The 19,995-nt window shown below is 39.0% G+C and overlaps 2 protein-coding genes and 1 long non-coding RNA gene across 4 annotated transcripts in view; 1 reads left to right on the top strand and 2 right to left on the bottom strand.

Annotated features, from left to right (window-relative positions):
• The window catches only part of LOC107834541 (uncharacterized), a 17,417-nt gene extending 7,359 nt beyond the window's left edge, over positions 1-10,058 (bottom strand). Inside the window, exon 1 of the long non-coding RNA XR_001660333.1 lies at positions 9,974-10,058. This is a non-coding gene — a long non-coding RNA (uncharacterized LOC107834541). The remainder of the gene's footprint in view (positions 1-9,973) is intronic.
• Positions 9,986-12,617, top strand: dnajc19 (DnaJ (Hsp40) homolog, subfamily C, member 19). The gene is made up of 6 exons (XM_007542091.2): positions 9,986-10,089; positions 10,427-10,478; positions 11,915-11,988; positions 12,075-12,154; positions 12,284-12,354; positions 12,432-12,617. The coding sequence occupies exons 1-6, from the start codon at positions 10,087-10,089 to the stop codon at positions 12,506-12,508; spliced, it is 357 nt and encodes a 118-aa protein (XP_007542153.1). The 5' UTR covers positions 9,986-10,086; the 3' UTR covers positions 12,509-12,617.
• A 514-nt stretch (positions 12,618-13,131) lies between these two features.
• The window catches only part of fxr1 (FMR1 autosomal homolog 1), a 14,389-nt gene continuing 7,525 nt past the window's right edge, over positions 13,132-19,995 (bottom strand). The window contains exons 12-19 of one of the 2 annotated variants that reach the window (XM_016666069.1): positions 19,023-19,251; positions 17,875-17,968; positions 17,643-17,755; positions 16,993-17,199; positions 16,774-16,851; positions 15,267-15,349; positions 13,569-14,708; positions 13,132-13,529 (exon numbers count right to left, since the gene is read on the bottom strand). In XM_016666069.1, the coding sequence (XP_016521555.1) occupies positions 14,562-14,708; positions 15,267-15,349; positions 16,774-16,851; positions 16,993-17,199; positions 17,643-17,755; positions 17,875-17,968; positions 19,023-19,251 (951 nt within the window). In that variant the 3' untranslated portion in view covers positions 13,132-13,529; positions 13,569-14,561. The remainder of the gene's footprint in view (positions 13,530-13,568; positions 14,709-15,266; positions 15,350-16,773; positions 16,852-16,992; positions 17,200-17,642; positions 17,756-17,874; positions 17,969-19,022; positions 19,252-19,995) is intronic. The other variant, XM_016666070.1, reaches the window with a different exon arrangement.

The raw sequence follows: 19,995 nt of genomic DNA, 5'->3' as shown, positions 1-19,995 counted from the left end.
TGGTCCCCACAACGTAGTATATGTCAGGAAAATCGTCCCCACAAGGTATTACAAATAAACGCACACACACATACACACACTCCTCAAATCAGACTGACTGCTACAAGACAGAGTTTACAGGCTGGTACTCTCCATGCAGCACTTATTTTCCTCTGGAGGATTACAGGCTGCTAGAGGAAAATGTACCCACACACACACCCACTCATACACACACCCACTCATACACACACACACACACACACACACACACGTGAGCACCCAGAGCAAAGCGAACTATGACTTGTTATCCCATTATCACATCATCCCACCTGACAGAGCGCAGAATTGGAGAAATAGTCTGGGTCCCTGCATGGTCACAGCGGCTAAAAGTCTAATGGGAAAGGGTCAGTTAAATTCTGCTGCTACATCATGTTGAGGTCAGAGGTCGGGCCGATGCATCAGTGAGGTAAAAAGGCCAGCCATAACTCAGGCTGGGCGGAAAGAAAACTATTTTCTTCTTTAAGTGTCACTAAAAAACTGCAGTATGAATTTTCTTTTTAAATGTGTTTTTTACATATTTGTTGAAATTGTCACCATGTGTGACAGTTTGTTATGAAACAGATAATCTGTGAATAGACTGACCTCCTCCACTTCTTCTCTGAAGAAATGCATCAAAAACAACCAATCAGAGCCAGGAGGTGGGGCTTAGCGCTGCCAATCATTCACATGTATGTTGCCAACTGTGCTAATGGAGAAGAAATAACATGTAGGAAACAGGATTATATATAAGAATTTAGATTAAAGGGAGGTACTCTGGTCCACCCTCCAGCACAGGAGATGGCGATAATACATCTTACATGTCACCCGCCAGTAAAAATCAGAAAGAAGAAGAAGAAATAACACACAGTTACAGGAAAGCCATTTATCAGCTGTCATTGGAGGCTATGCTAATTAGCTTAGCAATCACAACACATCTGCTGCTGACAGGGAGATGCTTGTGACTGAAGACCCGACTTCTGGCTCCTATTGGTTGTGTCTAGTTAGTACTGGGAGAAAACATGGAAACTCTTTTCTTCAGTCAACACCAAGCTGCAGTACTGATGTCACCTGAGGAAAGAATATATTCTAACTAAATTATATATAATTAGGCTAATACAATTATTTACAACTCAGTTTGCCACTTGCCCTGATGGCTACACGATCATTTTCCGCTAATTGTGACCAAAATATGTAGAAATGGTCGCATTTCATTTTTCTTTCTTCTGCTAAATGATTTTTGTTTTTTTAATTTAAAAAAAATATACAGTTTATGGGGAAACTGTGTTCTGACGCCGTCGCTCAGCATGGATACGTTTGGATTACAGGGACTCAACGCACCCAGAGCTGATCTTACCGAGCATAAAACTGCTTTATATTTCTAGTAAGAAATGTCCAACATTTGAAGTTTGGCACATTTCTTCAATATGGCCGCTACAACAGTAGTAAGATGTGGTGGAAACATGTTTATTTTACAACACAAACAAGTAAGAGTGAGTCTAAAACTCAACGTCTACTGAACAAATAAAAAGTGGTGTTTTAATATGAAAAGTAAAGCTTAAAATTATGCTTATTAACGGTATTGCAAACATTGTTTATGGGTGCCGCCATTTTGAAATTCTGACTTCTTAACTGTAGCGCTGTTACCTCGGTAATGACGTCAAATCCAGCTCCGACTTTCCACCTCCCAGGTAAATGAAACGCAACATTCAGACGAGTCTTACTGACAAGATGGCGGCTGTTGATTACAAACACAGTGCACCTGGGAGAGACAGGTAGACTATGTCTTCTTCTTTTCCGTTATGGAGGATCGCAAACAACTTTAAGATGCACACCGCCACCTACTGTCCATAAGAGTGTAACAACACTAGCTCACATCAATTAAATTATATTTATTTTAATCTGGAATAATCCAAGAGAAAATAAAACACAAATATATTGAAAAATAACACAAACTGAGAAACTATAAACATAAAATAGTGAACATGTGTGGCAACACCTAATATGGCAAGTTCTTTTGAAAATAAATGCAAAGCCAAAAATACAAAAGAAAACCAAAACGTACAAGGATTATTCATAACAGGACAACGTATATCCACAGATTTTTACTCAAAGAGACTTTGAGGCAATCTGCTTTTAAATAATTTTAAAAGCAGATTTTAGCTCAATATAGCAACAATTTTAAAACAAAAAATTGCCCAAATCATGTTCTTATTGCTAAGAAATGTTCTATTTATTAAAAAATAAAATAACAGTTTTTGTTTAGTTTTGAAAACAGATTTGAACCTCAAGAACCCTCCATTAGCCTAACTTACAAACTTATGATTTTAAAGAAGCCTGTCCTTGAAACTATTAGAAATGTATTTTACATCTTTACAAACCTTGGATAAATTGATTCTAACTGTCCGTTTTTAAAATTAACCAAAGTGGTAAATAAAATAAAACCCCAAGAAGTTCACAAGGCAACCTAACAGCCATTTTATTTTTACTCACATTTTCTCTCACACCTGTTAGACATAAACTCACCGTCTTTCCACAGATGCTGTATTTATGTATGTATGTCTTCTTTAATGAGAATAAAATTATTTTGTTATTACTGATGAGGGCAGAGATTCCCCTCTGTGTGCAGAGAACATTCATAATAAGCAGCCGGTTCCCTCATCCCCAAACCTAAAGTAATTATTGTCTCAAGATAAAAAATGGAAAGCATGGGTTATTTTTGAAGGATAAAATAAACCAGAGATAGAAATGACCTTAATATTATTTCTCTCTCCAGGCATTTCCAGTGCGCCATCGGAGGGTTTGATAAAAGGATTAGGTGGTCAGCTTTACGTGGCTGCAGTCGAATCTGGATGTGGAGGGAGAGCTGATTGAATAATTCTTGTTTCCTTTCTGCCAGCATAGCACTCTTCTTTGGGAAAAGTAAAAATCAGCATTATGCCAGATTTGTAAATGTGCTCTGTATGTCTGTAGATTCACTGCTGCCTGGAAATCTCAGCATGTGGAAAACCCAGCACTTGTGTTTCTTTGTTGTTCTGAAACTTAACATCTTCATTTTCCAGAACTTTAAAATATTAATGTATGTTGCTTTGCATAGGATTCACCGTCTCATTCCTTCAGTTTTGTCATGTTGAAGCTAACATTTTTAAGAGGATTTTAAGTCAATAACAACACAAAGCAAGACAAAATCACAAAAAAGAAACATTTAACATTTTCTACAAACTGAAATTTGACCTTTTGCTTAAGATGCCCCAAAATAAAATGTTTTTGTCAAAGAATCAGAGCTTAGCTGATAAGAGCGACTAAATGTTGACCCCGATGCTTGGAGAGACCATTTCTTCTGGGATTGGTTGAAACAAAGTAATACATTTGTAATACAATTATTCGCTATTGTTTTAAAAATATTAATATTTCCAGAAGTCATGAAAGGTCAACCAGCTGCTCTATTTGATATTAATGTTGATGCTCAGATGTCAGTAATTCGCTGTGATCGTCTGCTTGTATAAAGTCATTTATTTGGAGAAACGACCAACATAAAATGGGAAAGTAAATAAAATGAAACCAACTTTACACCATATTCTCTACTTAAGACACTATTAGGTAAGTGATGCCCAAAGTGTGGCCCAACGGCCATTTGTGGCCCTTGAAATGTGTTTGTTCGGACCCTGAACACAAGTTAAGAATGGTGAAAGATTTGGCCAACGAAACAGAAAACAATTGATGTCCCCAAAAATTGGAAATAATCTGTTTTCTTTCAATAAAGCAACACTCCAAACCCCTTATTATGTTTTGGATCTTTAATGATATACAGATTTGATTTTAAAAAATGTTAACTGCTGGTAAAACTAAAAACAATTTAAAAAAACAAAGTTGTATTTTTAATTTATTGAATTCTGAGGCTCGTCACTAGACTGAGTTTGCCAGCTTTGGCTCCAAGTGTAAAAGTGTTTTTACTCCTGATAGTTGACAGGCTCAGTCCAATTGGGACCAACATTGCAGCATTTGTTACATTTTCAGCTGCTGCTGTTCTCTTTCACACTGCACAGAGTTAAACTAATTGAAAACCAGTTTCCCTACTCGCCTGTGGGGGGCGCTGCACCAAGAACTACAGAAGGAATCAGCACAAAACCTCTGAAGACACTGAATACAAAATGTAAACAAAAACAGAGTAGCATGAGGTTTTAGTGGTTAAAGGATTTCTTAAGTCCGGTTCATTTGTGGAAGTGTGAATCTGACCAAAAACGCCAAATTCTGGCTCACCTTCAAATTTAAGTCTCGGTTCGGTTGAAGTGAAGTCTTTAGTGTTCTGAATGCATATTTGAACGCTCTAAAAGCAGGAAGTGGACTACAGCACAGGGCATTCTGGGTAAATACAAAGACACTCGCTAAAATAATTTTTTGTTTACATTTTGTGAAGAAGGAAGTTGCGCTCGGTGTCTTCAGAGGTTTTCTTTGTCGGTTCCTTCAGCAGTTCTCGGTGCAGCGCCCCCACAGGCGAGGAGGGGAACAGGTTTTTAGAGGGTTCAGTTGGTTTGACACAGTGAAGCGAGAAAGAGAACCACAGCAGCTGAAAATGTAAGAAATGTTGCAGTTTTGGTCTCATATCAAACCGATTCTAACAGACTATCACAACATGGTGACAGTTTGAACAAATATGTAAAAAACATATTTTACAAAAGCTACATACTGCCGCTTTAAGCTTAAATTAACAGTAAAATAAGATGTGGGAATTCTGAAGATTTATTATAATTACTAAATTAACGAAACAAACAAATCTCTTTAACTGTTATTTCCTTAAAGTCGCCTGACTTTAAGGGTCATCTAGAGTTCAACATCAGGCATAAGCTCCAGAAACCATATTCCATTTTTGAATATTTTTTTCATTCAAGCTGTTAAACTAACAAAACATTATTCATCCTCTCTTATCAGGTATCATCAGCCGTCAGAGCCGCCTGCCGTTTAAGGTCGTGACCTCAGAGTTTACTTATCATAACAGAGCTGTGACCTCCTGACCTGCAGTCATTACCGCCGTCGCCTCCAATCAGGCCGGCGCACAGCGGCGATAAAGCCTCTGGGAGGAAACGCGCTGCTGGGACGGAGCGACAGCAGGTTTATGTATATGTGCAGGAGAGGTGGCAGAACATGCCCCGCCCCGGGGTAATTCTCATGTTCTATCACCCCACAGGGCCGAGGCATGCTGACAGCTACAAGAGGAAAACTGAAAGCTGTTTGTTCGATGTGGGAATACCTGCCATGCAGTCTCTGTGAATTTCTGTACACATACGTTTTTAAATAATGCCAATAAGAAGATATTAAGAACTAGAGTTGTTCGATTTGTCACTAGTTTGTTTCTTAATTACATGTAGAAAATTATAATGTCAAAGTTTATAACAACAGTGTTTCTTCCTCACCACAACCACTGAAGAAAATGAATTCTGATGTTTTCTTTTCAGAAAAATGTCATAATGCTCAGACTAAAGTCAGAATTCTGAGATTAAAGTAAAAATTTTGAGATTATAGTCAGAATTTGAGAAAAAAAGTCAGAATTCTGAGATTAAAGTAAATATTTTTAGATTATAATCAGAATTTGAGGGGGGATTAAAGTCAAAATCCAGAGATTATGGTCAAAATTCTGAGGAAAAAAAGTCAAAATTCTGAGAAATTCAATCAGAATTCTGGGGAAAAAATGTAGATCTTACAGTGAGAACTCTGTGCTCCTTTTGTGGCCCATTGGCTGCAGTCTGCCTGGATGTGGTGGGATTGTGACTTCCTTCATACGTTCATAATTACAGTTTTCAGAAATTGTTTACATTCTGATTTACAGCATCAGTTTTTTTTCTGGCGCAGAATTATGATGCATGTCTCACACCAATGACGTAAAAGCCGGATAAAACGCGACTTTACCGTTCTGACTGCAGACGCTTTGAAAACAATCGGACATGTATCCGGTTTTGTACCACATGTGGCACAGATCAGGTTTTTGGGAGGTAAAAAGATCGGGCCGATCAGACTACCATTAAAAAGTTTGATATGAGCAACTTTTGAAAAATGCTTTTTAATATGTACTTCTTTAGAGAGAGCAAATGAGATGGTAAAAAGTTGCTGTCATGCCAGTGATTTTATTTCAAGAGTTAAAAGCAAAGAAAAGCAAAATCTGAAAGAACAAAACGAGAAAAATTAACTGAATTTAACGTACAACTGTTTATGAGGAGTCTTATAAAACATTTTGGACACAGGAAGGAAAACTCAAGCAAATCAGAAACGCTGCTGCCTGTTAAACCTCCATGAAGTTTATTCTAATGCAGTTTGGCTTGCAGTGACTTTATCTGGTAACTGAACTGATTTAATTATCGTAAATATCAACGAGCGGCTGCCAACAATCCAGCAGGATCTTTTCGCTCTAACTTTTCTCTTTCTGACCTGATTGTTTTTCCAAACTGCTTCAGAAACGTATCAGATGAAAGTGATTATAGTTAAATGACATCATCACAGTTTAAAATGATCAGACGTTTTCTGATCTGGATATTTAAAATGATCTGCTGCGAGTCCAAACTTTGAGCATTTATCTGACATGACACAATGTTTGGACTCATTCTAATTACCAAAACTGATTTTGACCAATTTTTGGAAAAATATAAAAAGGAGCAAAGAATTTTATGGATTATCTTTTTGAATGCAGCAGGAAATTAAGGAATTCACAGATTATGTCTTTCTATTTCTGTCTGCATTTACTTCATCTGATTTTATGCACTGAAAAGTAAATCTATGTTCATGCTCTTAACTAAATATTGTGGGAGTTTTTGGTTTTAATGCATTTAATAAATAGATAATTACAACTTTTTGTTTATGACCTGTAAACACAGACATTATGAAGACAGAAATGACTGAATAAAATCTCTGGATGATTGAAAATCATGTCTTACTTTTAAATGTATTCAAATATAATCTGTTCACAGAAATTCAAATCTGTTGTCCTGAGTTTGTAAAACATGAAGAGAAATTTGAAACACAAATAACTACAAAGATGGTGTGTTAATGTATTTTCTTTCTTTGTGTTTTGAGATTTTGGTCAATTTGAAAACCACATACTACAAGTTTACAAGGCCAATTCTGAATTTTTACTTAAACGTAGCACTTTGTCTGCATTTCATGTGATTTCAGAATTAAAATGAGAATTAAAACTCACTTTAGACTTAATGTATGACATTTAGCCCTGAAAGTTTCTCGATGGATGTTGGCTGATAAAAAAACACCTTTTTTAAAACAAAAATTGTGAAATTTTGACTTAAACTTTACATATTATCAGCATTTTATGCGATTTATGAATTAAAATGCAAATTTAAAACACCTTTCATCCGTTTCTGCTTAACTGGCAACATTTACTGCTGATGGAAGCCCCTTATGGTGGCTAACTCCGACTTTAAACAGAAAAAACAAAGTCCTCATAAAAATCAGAGACACATGAACCATATTCATGCAGTGGGAATGAACACGTCATGTCAAAGAGCCAGAGGAGCACCACGCCTCCAGAATGGGTCACTCTGGGAAATGATTGGTCAGGAAATGATCCCTGACAGGAGGTCAAACCATGACTTAGCACATTTCACATCACATCTGCAGTCTAATTTTCATTAGTTGGACTTTTGCAGGCAAATGCAAAAGTCCAACTTTGACTCCAAAACACAAAAACTAAAACTTCATTCCTCCCTCTTTATCTCCCACAGTCTGCCTCTTGAGTTCATAATAATAATAATAATAATAATAATAATAATAATAATAATAATAATAAAAATAAGGAAAAAGCATCCCAGTCTGTCCCTAAAGTATCCCATTGTCATTCCTAATCAGTGCTGAGGATCACAAACTTTTCCTCCTCCATTCAGCTCTGGCTGCTTATGCAGTTCCCAGAAGGCATTGCCTTTCAAACTCTTCCTCTCTGTCGCGCCCGGCGAAGATACCGGCAAAAAAACAAAACAAAACAAAACAAAAAAACTCAAGCAACCGGCGGGGAAGACAAAAGAAAAAGTGTCCAGAAATACCTGGTGTGTGCCCAGAGGAAGGCTCCAGCCGCCCGCCGGTCGGTGGGTCGGCCGGCTGGCCGGCCAGATGAGCAGATATTCCCCTGTCCTCCTCTCTGCCTGCTCCTCTCGCCGTGCGGCGCGGAGTGACTGCTGCAGCCCGCCTGGCATATCTAATTAGAGCCGGGCTGCTGCTGCCACTATCGGCCACAGGATCTACCTCTCCAATCTCTCCTGACTCAATCTTCCCCATCTCTGATTTTCTTTTATATTTATGCTGGAATATTTAATTGTAGACAAAAGGTTACTCTGGGCTCCATTCATCGCGCACAGGCAGAATAATCTCCTTTAAAAGGCTTGACATTTCAGGCTTTTCAAAAGGGGCTGAAAAAATTATATCCCCGCTTTTGTTAATCAATGAAGTAGAACTCCTCCGAACAAAAGAATTAAATTGCTTGGTTGGGTTAATAAAACACGCAGAAATAGCTGCTTCCTGCGGGCTTTTGTGCTTGCCACTGGCTCCCCCCGCCATCATATGCAACCAGCACTGTAATTCCATATGATTTGGGGGCAAAACTCTTATTTCTCCTCACAGTTGGCTTTTTAAATCCCACTGGCTGATTGGCTGGCAACGCATTTAGGTCTGACTTCCACCGAGGAGAGCAGAGCGGCGAGTCCACTGCAATTTACAATTTCTATACTGCCTCTGCCTGGAAAAATACATTGTAATTATGCAAATGATAGGGGCAATAATTAGGCCCTTCACTGTCCCATTGTGTCAGCTGCAGCCGCGTGTTCCGGGTTAGACAGTCTGCGCAGGGGATTCTGGGTAAAACAATGCAACAGCAGAGAGTTGAGGTGCAGCTCCTGACAATGATAGAGGCGGCATGGACAACCGCCCAGGTTGTCCATGCCCATGTTGTGAGGGGCGGCAGAGCCTGACTTTAATCCCAGACTTCTACATTTAATCTCAGAATTGTGACTTCTTTCTGAGAATTTTCTGAGATTAAAGTCAGATTTCAAACTTCAATCTCAAAATTCTGACTTTAATCTAAGAATTGTTACTTTTATCTGAGAATTCTGACTTTTTTCTGGGAATTTTGTGTCCATCTATGTCAAAATTAAAATAAATTACCAAGCATTTTTAGGTAGGTCAATTCAAAATAATTAAAACAGTTTTGTCCTTGTGATAGGATCTGTATTTGGTAGATTTGAGTTTTAGGACTAGATTTTCCTGATGGCAAATAAACAATTTAAACAATTCTGATTCTGAGGAAAAATCAGAATTCTGAACTTCAAGTCTAAGTTCCCAGGAACTTAGACTTGAATTTGACCCTTTAGTGGTCACTGAAAAAAGGTCATTTTGATTTTAATCTCAGAATTTTGACTTTTAATCTCAGAAGACTAAACTCAAAATCCTGAGAATTAGTGAGCCTATTTGTCTTACTGGAAATCCTTAACCCTGATCTAGCATACAGTATATGTCCATTGTCTACTGTAAGTATTATTTTCATGTATTGTTTTGCTTGGGAAAAAAAAGGAACAGAGTTTCTCCTGCCTGGATTTGTTAGTCATGTTATAAAATGAAATGAAAGAAAACCTTTTTTCATTTTAGTCTTAAGAATACCATAATTTGTACATAACTCTACATTTCTGTCTATCTGATTACATAATTGTTAAATATTAAATGAAATGATCTGATCATTTACGAACTTGAGAAGCTTTTGTATGAAATACTTTTTTTACTCTGACTAGATTCATTTCTTGTGCGGTTACTTCTTACCCTTACCGTACTTGAGTACAATTTTTGCCTACTCTACCCACCTCTGTTAATGTCTCATTTGATTTAAATGTACGTTGTGAGGTGAGCGGAAACCATAGAAACAAGCAGATGTCTTCAGATGCTTCAGCTGTCGAAGGGGAATGTAAGTTCACGACACTTCTCAACCCTTTGCGGCATAAACACATGGACGCCTGCGGTTAGCTACGAGAACATGAGAGGTCAAAAGTTATGATCCTAATCTGCGATATAAACGGGACATAACACTGAGACATGGTAGGTCCGACCCGATATTTATCACTGAGTGTGACATTAATGTATAAAATGTGTTCCGGGTTCTGAAAATGACCGGAAAACGTTGAATTCAATAGCTAAGCTAACATTAGCTTCCATCTCTGTGACCTAACAGCATATTATCAAACGCAGCTAATAAGTTATTTACTGCTTTAATCAGGTAGTGTTGCGATTTTACTGAGGCAAATGGGTTGCAAATATCTGAATAAAACATAAAGAGACCGCGCTGGCTTCGCTGGTCTTTGTTAATGTGTGGAGCAGCTGATGAGAGGAAGACTCACGGTTTTCCTCTTGATTTCTTCTTCTTGTGTCCCTGCAGGCCAGCTCCATGGTGGCAGTGGGACTGGCTCTGGCAGCTGCTGGGTTTGCAGGTAAAGCATGGAGCCCTGCAACTCTAAACAGTTTTATGTCTCACATTTCATCTGTTTGGACTGCTTCAGCTAAAAGTTAACTTACTACAAAAGAAACTGTTCAATCAATCACCATAAATCACAAGTTAAAGTCTCTAAAGAACCGGAGAAGAGACTAACTATAAAATGTAGAAAAATGTTCACTATTTTCCTTAATAAAGTGCATAATGCGGAGTATCAGGATCATTGTAGATAAAATGAAAACTTCCGCTAAAACACTCATAAAGTTCAAGACTGATTTCACACATTCACAACAAAAATGCGGATTTTTCCGCTGATCTCAAAACGTCAAAAATATTTCATGATTAAAGGCATAAAACTTATATTAAAACAAAAATATTATCAAAAAGTCATAAATGTGCATGAAAAACTCAATTTTCTGACACAGTAAAGTTTTCAACACATAAAGCCAGAAATCTTAAGGATGAAACAGCAAATTTGTATTTATACATTTTTTGTGATATTTTGAGTATGACCTATTTTTTCCCGGAGGCAGATTCGCCATGAACGGCAAAAAACATGGCAGCTTGGAGTGTGCATCTGGGAAATGTAGTTCTGATGCAGTAAAGGAACCTGAGGAATAATAATGTTAGGAGTGAACATTGCTTTGCAAATTCACTGATGTAACTTTAAACTGGGTGGTACCAGGTTATATTATAGATCCAACATTTCTTTCAGGTTCTGGACATTAAATTTTCATGATAAATGAAACCTAAATGTATCTGTGTCTACCAGTTTAAGACTGAACTCTTCTGACCCAGTGTTCACTGTTAAATCATTGTAATCTACAAAGTTAGCAGCAGAGTTTGGTAGTAACTAGTTACATTTACTTGAGTAACGTTTTTTGGGGGGGAAATAACTTTTTAGGAGTATTGTTTTTTTACTATGCTGTACTTTTTACATTTACTTGAGTCATTTTATTTTAAAGTATTTCTACTCTTTCTTGAGTAAAATTAAAAAAAAAATTTACCCACTGAATAAAAAACAAACATGTTTTAACTAAAAATCCACCAGACAGACACACCTGCAGTTTCGGTTAAAGTTTCATAAGGTTTTTATTGACAAAAATTGATTTAGGAAAATTTTCTTTTGCCTGATTTTATGTATTTTTTGTTATTTATATGAATTATTGTCATTTTGGTCCTTAAAATACCAACATTTCTACTTAACTTTATATTTTAGTCCGCTTGATGATGTAATTTTTAAATATTAAATGATTGATAATTTGATCAGTTATTCAATACCTTTTGCCAAATACTTTGTTACTCTTGAGTAATTTCTTGGATGGTTACTTTTTACTTTTAGTTGAGTAAAAACATGTTGCAGTATTTCTACTGTGATTTTTGGGAACTCTGCCCCCTCTGGTCAGCAGTAAGAACTGCATGTTTTCCCGGCAGGTCGCTACGCCATGCAGGCCATGAAACAAATGGAGCCACAGGTGAAACAGGCTCTCCAGAGTTTTCCCAAGACGGTAATAAAAAAATAAAACTAAAAGTTTCTATTTATCATTTTGTGGCAGCCTTTTATCAGTCAGCGTTGTGCTTTCTGCTGCTTCAGGCCTTTGGAGGAGGATACTACGGAGGCGGGTTTGAACCAAAGATGACAAAGAGAGAAGCTGCTCTCATTTTAGGTGTCAGGTATGTGAAATTTGCATAATGCATCTCCTTTATGTCAGTTATTTGCACTGTGTTCTCATCCAGCTGTTATCTTTTTAAACTCCTATTTCTGTCTGTGATCATTTCTTGTGCAACATTTCTCTTTTTCAGTCCCACAGCCAACAAGAATAAGATCCGAGAAGCCCATAGAAAGCTGATGGTCCTGAACCATCCAGACAGAGGTATGTTCTGCCCCCCGCTCTCCACCAAAACCTGAACTTTTACTGCCAGTAAAACTGAATGTGTGTTTTTGTCACAGGTGGTTCTCCGTACATCGCTGCAAAAATAAATGAAGCCAAGGACTTGATGGATGGCCAAGCCAGGAAACAGAGCTGAAGATCAGGACGAAACAAAATAAAATTAATTTCTCGCTGCTTTTATATGGGCTGGGTTAAGGAAGCACTTGATTTTTTTTTTTCTAATTCTTCCCAAATAAAATAAAACCACAAAACAATAACTGTGTTTAGGAAAGTGTCACATTTTTTTACACTTGACAAACGTCTAAAATATTTCTGGATATCCACAAATATTAGTATCCTGATATTTCTGAATATATATTGAAATAGTTTTTGTCTTTTACGCAAGTAAAAGTTTATACATGTTTTCACAAACTGATGTCACAAAACTTAATGCTTTGTTTGGTTGATGAATGAATTTGAGAACTGTATTTTGTTTTCACTTTTTAATCTAAAATTTGAATTATTTGGGATTAATGAGGCATTTTTAGCTCAAAAAATTAAAAATATTTAGATGCAACATCAAAACAAAAACAAAACTTCTAAGGGAGGAAATACTTTTTCACAACCTTGTATTTAGATCAACCTACAACATAACTCCAGTCCAAAAAGGAACAATTTCTGCAAAATTGCACTAAAAAAAAGAAAGATATTCACAGATTGATGCATTTCTGCAGTGATATGAGCACAAGATGAATTATATAAGAGAATCAGACATTTGGGTTCAGATCTACATAGAAGATCAAGTTTATTTAGGAACTACCTGCGTACAAAACATATTGCACATCAACCAACCAGACAATTCTTAAAAAAGAAACAGTTTACTGTAGTTGACCCAACAAAAACTCTTGGGATGTTACAACTGTCAGTAGTCCAAATCGTAGATGGATGTATGAAAACCTCTGGATATCACGTTTTAGTGTCAAGAAAAAGAAGAGTGTCTTTATTTTTTTATGTTTTTTAAATACTGTACACTTTTTAAAAAATAAATAATCCAAATAAATCTTCCTCAGAGGAACAGTCGTGACCAGTTTCCAGCCAGCCGGTGTGGAAGAACCATGAAAAGACCGTCGTCGCTCTGCTTCGGTTTTTTGCAACATCTCAACACCGGATTAATCCAGCTGTTATTCCTGACCGTCTTCTGAAGTTCTGTGTCGAACTTGATCAAACAGAAGGTTGGGCAGCGAGATGTTCCCAGAAAACCAGCAACGCTACGGCTTTCAGACTCGACTACAATCAGCTTTAAGAGTAAAAGGTTACGCTTCAGTGCAAACAAAACAACTCTTCTCGTTTCTTTTCCAGATCTGCAGTAATAACATCTCTCCTATGATCCAAGTGGTTGCATATTAAAGAACAGGAAGCAGCTAAAAGTCAAAAAATCCTCCAGATACACTTAAAGGATCACCGAATCCCCCTCCCAGCGACTTTAAGAGCAGAGACACCTGATTTGAAAAGAAGGCTCTGAAACCCCTCAGCATTTCGCACGCCGACTCACCCGGACTGGTTCCACTGGTGGCAGGTGACCCGGACTGGTTCCACTGGTGGCAGGTGAGGGGAGGAGGGACTCCAGATGGAGCGCAGAGCCAGGCAGCAACTTGTTGAGTCTACTCTCAAGGCACGACAGCTGATCACAAGTACGTCACACTTGGGTTTTTCAGCAAACCTTCTACACTCTGCTCATGCAGAACATTTAACTTGATGCACAAAACATCCCAAAAAGAAATGATTCTGCTACGTTCACCTGATAGAAGGCAGACTACGACATTATGAACCAGGAAAACGGCTGCAGCCACACCACAGTATCTGATTAAAATCCCTGTCTGCATTATGGAAATACTGCATTTAGTCCGAGCTCAGAGACGAAGAGAGGACTAAGAGTGCAGCTCTAAGAGTGTGTGTGTGTGACTATCTTTGGCAAGCTCATACTGGAAGAAGTATTGAAAAGAAAATGAACAGAAGCAGAGATAAACATGTGAAGGTCGGGGTTCAGAGCGCTAAAAGGTTTGCTGCACAACGGGTTTCAAATATTAAGTAAAAAAAAAAAAAACAGTGCTTGTTGTGTTTAGATGTTAACATTTGACGCCTCTACGCCGACATGGAGATCCAATCAAATGTCATCAATATTTGAAACCATTTCATCTGCTGGGGTCCAACTAGGAGAGTCCGTTCACAACGGGTTGTGGGTTGGAGTCCCTCTGGCAGGAGGAGGCTGTGGGGGCGTCGGACACGTCGTCGTTGGAGCCGTTGGTGGTTGCCGGAGCCGACTGGGGGCTGTGCTCAGCAATGACCTCCGCCTGACCCTGAAGACACAGAAAACACCATGAGGGAGGAACTGGAAAGTTCAATGGAAGGAAAAACTCAGCTGGTCTCACAACTGAATGTAGCTGCGTTTCCATTGACTGAAAACTGCGGAAAATAAACGTCATTCGATAAAATGGTTTTGCATTAGGATGATTTTCAGCCGAATTAAAACTGCAACTGGAAACGATGAAGACGACGACAGGAAGTGGTAGGAAGGTTTTTAATGACTTTTCACATTAAACTTATTCACAGGTTTCTTATTTACTAGAAGAACCACAATTGTGAAACTGGGTTTTTTTGACTTTGGCGGAATAACGACAGTTTTACGCACATTTATAATGAAAACGTAGCGATAAGATGCGTTTCCATTGCCCTTAAAATTGCGTGAATTTGAATTATGGCGATAAATTTGCTTAATGTAAACAATTTAAAAGAAAAACATTTTGCGCTAATATCAGGTGCTTTTTCACCTGTATCGACATTAGTGCATTTCGGGATGGAAGAACGTTTTGCGTCGCATCTGTAGTGGAAACGCAGCTGCTGTAGCGTTTACTGACCACTTCCTTGTTTTTCTTGGTATCCTTGGCGGTCATCTGTCTGCTCTGAGATTCAGCCCTGGATATGTAGTCAGCCACAGTCACTGCATTAACAACCCAACAAAAACCCTCTCAGGTTATTTAACCAACACAAACTGGCTGCAGGCGTGAAGGAAAGCAGAGCAGCTCCAAACGTTCAGCCTCGTGTTAATTCAGTACCAACCAGGAACAGGCAGCCGAAAAATCACACCAACATCTCATTCAGTTACAGAAACATAAACATATTCATGTTTCCCCATTTTATCACATTAAAACCACAAACTTTAGTGAATTTTAGATTTTTTGTGACAAGTCAACACAAAGTAGAAAATATTTATGAAGGGAGGCGACGCACTGATTTGTAAATTTGGGCCAGCATTGGTATCAAATATTAATGTTGTTCTGGCCGATAACAGATATTTACCAGGTATTTGTATGTTTCCATATCAATTCAATCAATACGACGGATGGAAAAAAACGGTTAACTTATAGAACCGATACAAATATGTAAAATAAAAAAAGACAAACATCAGTCGACAGCAGAGGTGGCGCTAATGGGTCTGCTGCAACAAGGAATTAATCAATCAATCACATGATAAATTAAAATGAGCTTAGAAATCTCCAATCTGATAATAAAAAGTAAGAGAAAAAGAAATAAAGAGCAAAAAAGAAGAGAAAGAAACAAAGATAAAGACAAAGAAAAAAGAAATAATGAAAGGAAAGAAACAAAAAAAGAAAGAAAAGAATCCTTTCTTTCTGATGCAGAATTTAGATGTGCAGCAGATTTCTGTGTTTTGATTCAGTTAAAAACATTTAAAAAGGCGACTAAAACACCAACGCTGACAGATCATCAGATATTTAAATGAGCTAATCAACCGGCGCCGTTAGCTTAGCTAATAGCAGCGGTAGCTAATCCACCACAGCGATCACTTATTGATGATCAAACTAAACATGGAGCCTGGAAACATGAAACTGTAACAGACTGAATGTTCTGTTTGTGTGGGGATGTTTGAGTGATTTTTGGTTTTGAATCCTGAAACAAATTATGACAAGGTTATCAGTTGCTATGGCAACGAGTCTGCGTCGCATAGCTGACACAGAGCGAGAAAAACAAGAATAAAAATTGTTTTGGGTTGTTCTTCACTGGTTTTTCTGTGTTATTTCTTCCTTTGCTGCGGCGAACTGAACTGAATTAATAATAATTTGTATTTAGTTAATGTATCGTTCTGCTGCTGCAGCGCAGTTATGGATAACAGGTCAAAGAAATTTCCGGATGTAAACAACAGAAAAGGTACGATAAGGTAAAATTACATAATAATATTGCACATTTTCAGCAACAAGGCGATTCAAAGTGCAGATGGTCCATAAGGACAAAGTGCTGAGTTCGTTAGCAACATGCAACATTCATGCTAGTTAATTTCTGCTTCATTTAGCTCTGTGTGGAGCGGCGCTGCAGACGCCTGCAGCGGCGCTGCAGCTGCTGCGTTACCTGGCTGCCTCTCCTCAGGCAGGCGCATGCGGCGGCGGCGGCTGCGATTGCGACGCTGAGGTTTTGCTTCGGACAAATCTGGGAACGTTGAGTCATCACAAAGAATCGGATCGGTTCCTTGGTTTGAGCCTGAATGCCAGCAGCAGCTCTTTTCCCTCGGACTCGGTAAAGGGAATCATGGGAAATTTGTTCTCCAAAGTAAATAAAAGTGAAAAATACCTGTTCCGTTTTCGCTGACGGAGGCGTTGTCGGACTCGCTCATGCCGTCCATCAGGGTGGCGTCCTCGTCCGTTCTGCGTCGCCGGGAGCGACGGCGGCGGTTGGCGGGCAGGTTGGACTCGCTGGCGTCCGTGTCGGCCGTCTGGTCCGTCTCCGTGTTCGCCTCCAGGCTCCCGTAGGGCGGGTTGTTCTCGTGATCCCTGGAGGCTGCACAACAACGACTCCTGATCAACGGGACTGAGACGTTTTCCCACAGCTCCAGACTTTTACATCACCAAACTTTGTCTTTTTAGTTCAGTTTTATTGTTTTTATTTCCAATTTCAGTTTCTTTCTACCATCAAAATAATTCTCACCCAGTTTTATGACATTTAGCAAATGTAAATAATTTAGGTAATTTTAATTAATCTAAAAAAAAAAAAGTTTAGTCTGTTTCAACGTCTGTGAATCTGGTTTCAACTGTAAATAACATTTTCCAAATTGTTTTCAAACATAAAATTTATTATAAAACTGAGCAGTTTGAATATCAAGCACTTTCAAGGACCTAATTGAAATCTAAATTCAAGCGTTTTCAAGGATTTCAAGCAGAATCCTGAAGTTCTGGCCTGACGGGCAGAGTTTCAGTTTTTTCTTATTTAAAAGTGAACTGTACCAGAGTTGTATCCGTATCCTCCTCTTCCTCTGCCTCTTCCTCCTCCTCGGCCCCGGCCGGGCCCGGGCCTGCGGCGGCCGTCTCTCTGGGGGCGGGGGCCTCGCTCCCGCTCCCTGCAAACAGAAAACCAAATGGAAACGATGCGAGCAGAAACATGGAGTCCAGAGATCTGAGCGCCGCCTGGAGGCTGAAACGTTTCGCTCGTTTTCGTGATGAGGAACTCGGAGCTCACCCGTCCAGGTCCTCTCCTGCCAGCGACCAATCACTGAGCTCGTCTTTACGCTCTGAATCCGTCTCAGAGGGATTCGAATGCTCCGAGTTGGCGCCTGAATTTAAGACGATGCAGGAAGAAAGAACCAACAGCAGGGATCAGGATTGGTGCACAGGAAGGGTCAAACCTTTCCAGAGTCAAATTCCCAGAATATTCTGTTGTTTTTCCAACTCAAAGCTTTTAAATTACTTCATGATTATTTCAATAATCGATTAAAGGGGCAGTATTAATTCCCTTTAGCTGAACCATTTTATAGCACAATCAAGAAACTATTATAAAAATGCCTCATAAAACTCTGAAAAAAGCCTTTAAAATGACCAGTTTCTCTGATTGTACTGATTATAGGCACATGTTTACGTAAAATGAACATTGTGGTTTTAGTCTTTGAACGACTGACAACATGTCTCTGAAATCCAAAGCAAAAACTCAGCATTTGCAGACAATGAGAAATGACCAAAATAATAAAAAGATGCAGAGCTTACAGGCCTCAAACAATCCAAAAAAAAACAATATTTATTTAGAAACAACAACACTGATGTTTTAACTCAGCAAGAGGTCAGAAGTCAGTGGGGTTCAGTGGAGTACAGCTCATTTCTTCCAGAGCTGAACATGAAATATGACTTAAAATGAATTTACTTCCTGATTTAACATCTTGAAAATAGGCCTCTGTCTCTTTAAAACCTCCTGCCCTCAGGACCAGGTAATGAGCTCAGCAGGTGTTTGCTAATTGCAGCTGGCTAGTCTGAAGGAGCTGAGTGGGGGAGGAGCTGCGTCTCAAAGGCGGGGCTCGGTCCATCTGGGTTGCCATGGAGATTCAAGGATTTCTCAAAAATGAATGAAAGATTCAAGGCAACACTCCAGGTTTGTTTTTTGATGATAATGCTGCCCCTTTTATCCCATTTGTTGTTTCCGGCCTCGTTGTTAGGCTTTAAATACAAACAGAATGGATGGATGGACTGAAACTGGGAGATACATCCAACTTTTACAGAAAAGGACAGTTAAAAACCAGAAATGTTTTTCATTCATATCCAGATATGGAAATAAAATCTAGTTTTCCTGTGCAGGAGCCTGAAGAAGTGAATTATTAAAGACGTGCTGCAGCTGCGCACCGTATCCGGTGTTGTAGTTGTGGCCTCTCCGGCCGCGCCCCCTGCTGTTGTAGGAGCGGCTGCCGCGCAGCGAGGCTGACGACGCGTTGCCGCCACCGTCTGCGTTATATCCCCCGCCGCCTCTTTCTCCTCGCTCGCCCCGCTCCCGATCGACCGGCCGGTGACCTTGGGTGATCTGACGCAACTGCTCATCGATCTGCATCCGCTCCAGACGAAGCTGCTCAACCTCCTTACACAAAGAAAGTCAGAACGAGGACAAAAATGAGAAGATAAGAAGAGAAAGAGGGTGACTGGCTGACGCGCTGATGCTGGTTAAAACAGGTGGAATAATAAGGCAAAGCTGACATTTTGAAGGTCATCACAGGATGTGCATGCAGAGACATCATACACACATCTACACTGCATCCAGAGCGCCTTGTCCTGTTTACACTGAATCTGGCTAGGCTGCTTCCCTGAGCAAAAGCCGCAATCTGCCTCAGCTCTTCGTCTAGCTGCTGGCTCTCCGCAAGCAGGAGCGCAGACATGCAGACAGCACAGGACACACACACACACAGGACAAAGTGTGTGAGTAAAGCAGAGGACTAGCAGAAACAATCTGAATTATTAGGACAACATAAGGCATGATGTTCACTATAGAGATGCACAACATTACACACATGCAGTTAATAAGAAAAAGATGAATAAGTTTTATTTATGTAGTTCTTCTTCAGTGCAGTTCAAAGAGCTTTACATGAATTGGAAGAAAAACAACAAGCAATAAAAGAAAAGCTACATTTTAAAATGTTCCGGTCGTTCTGGGTTGCTCAGTATTTTCTAAGTTTGTTCCAGATTAGTAAAGTTTAAAGCTAAATGTCGGTTCTCCATGTTTGACTCTTGTTATTGCCAAGTTCTCCACAATTTATAAACTAACAAGTCTCTCAGGTTATGATGTTGTTTATTACTATTATGTTGTTGTTTATTACTATTATGTTGT

The sequence above is a fragment of the Poecilia formosa genome, unplaced genomic scaffold (genome assembly GCF_000485575.1).
Source record: "Poecilia formosa unplaced genomic scaffold, Poecilia_formosa-5.1.2 Scaffold655, whole genome shotgun sequence".
Classification (NCBI taxonomy): Eukaryota; Metazoa; Chordata; class Actinopteri; order Cyprinodontiformes; family Poeciliidae; genus Poecilia; species Poecilia formosa.
The sequence above is the reverse complement of the archived record's forward strand: the minus strand, read 5'-3'. Positions and strand labels throughout refer to the sequence as shown.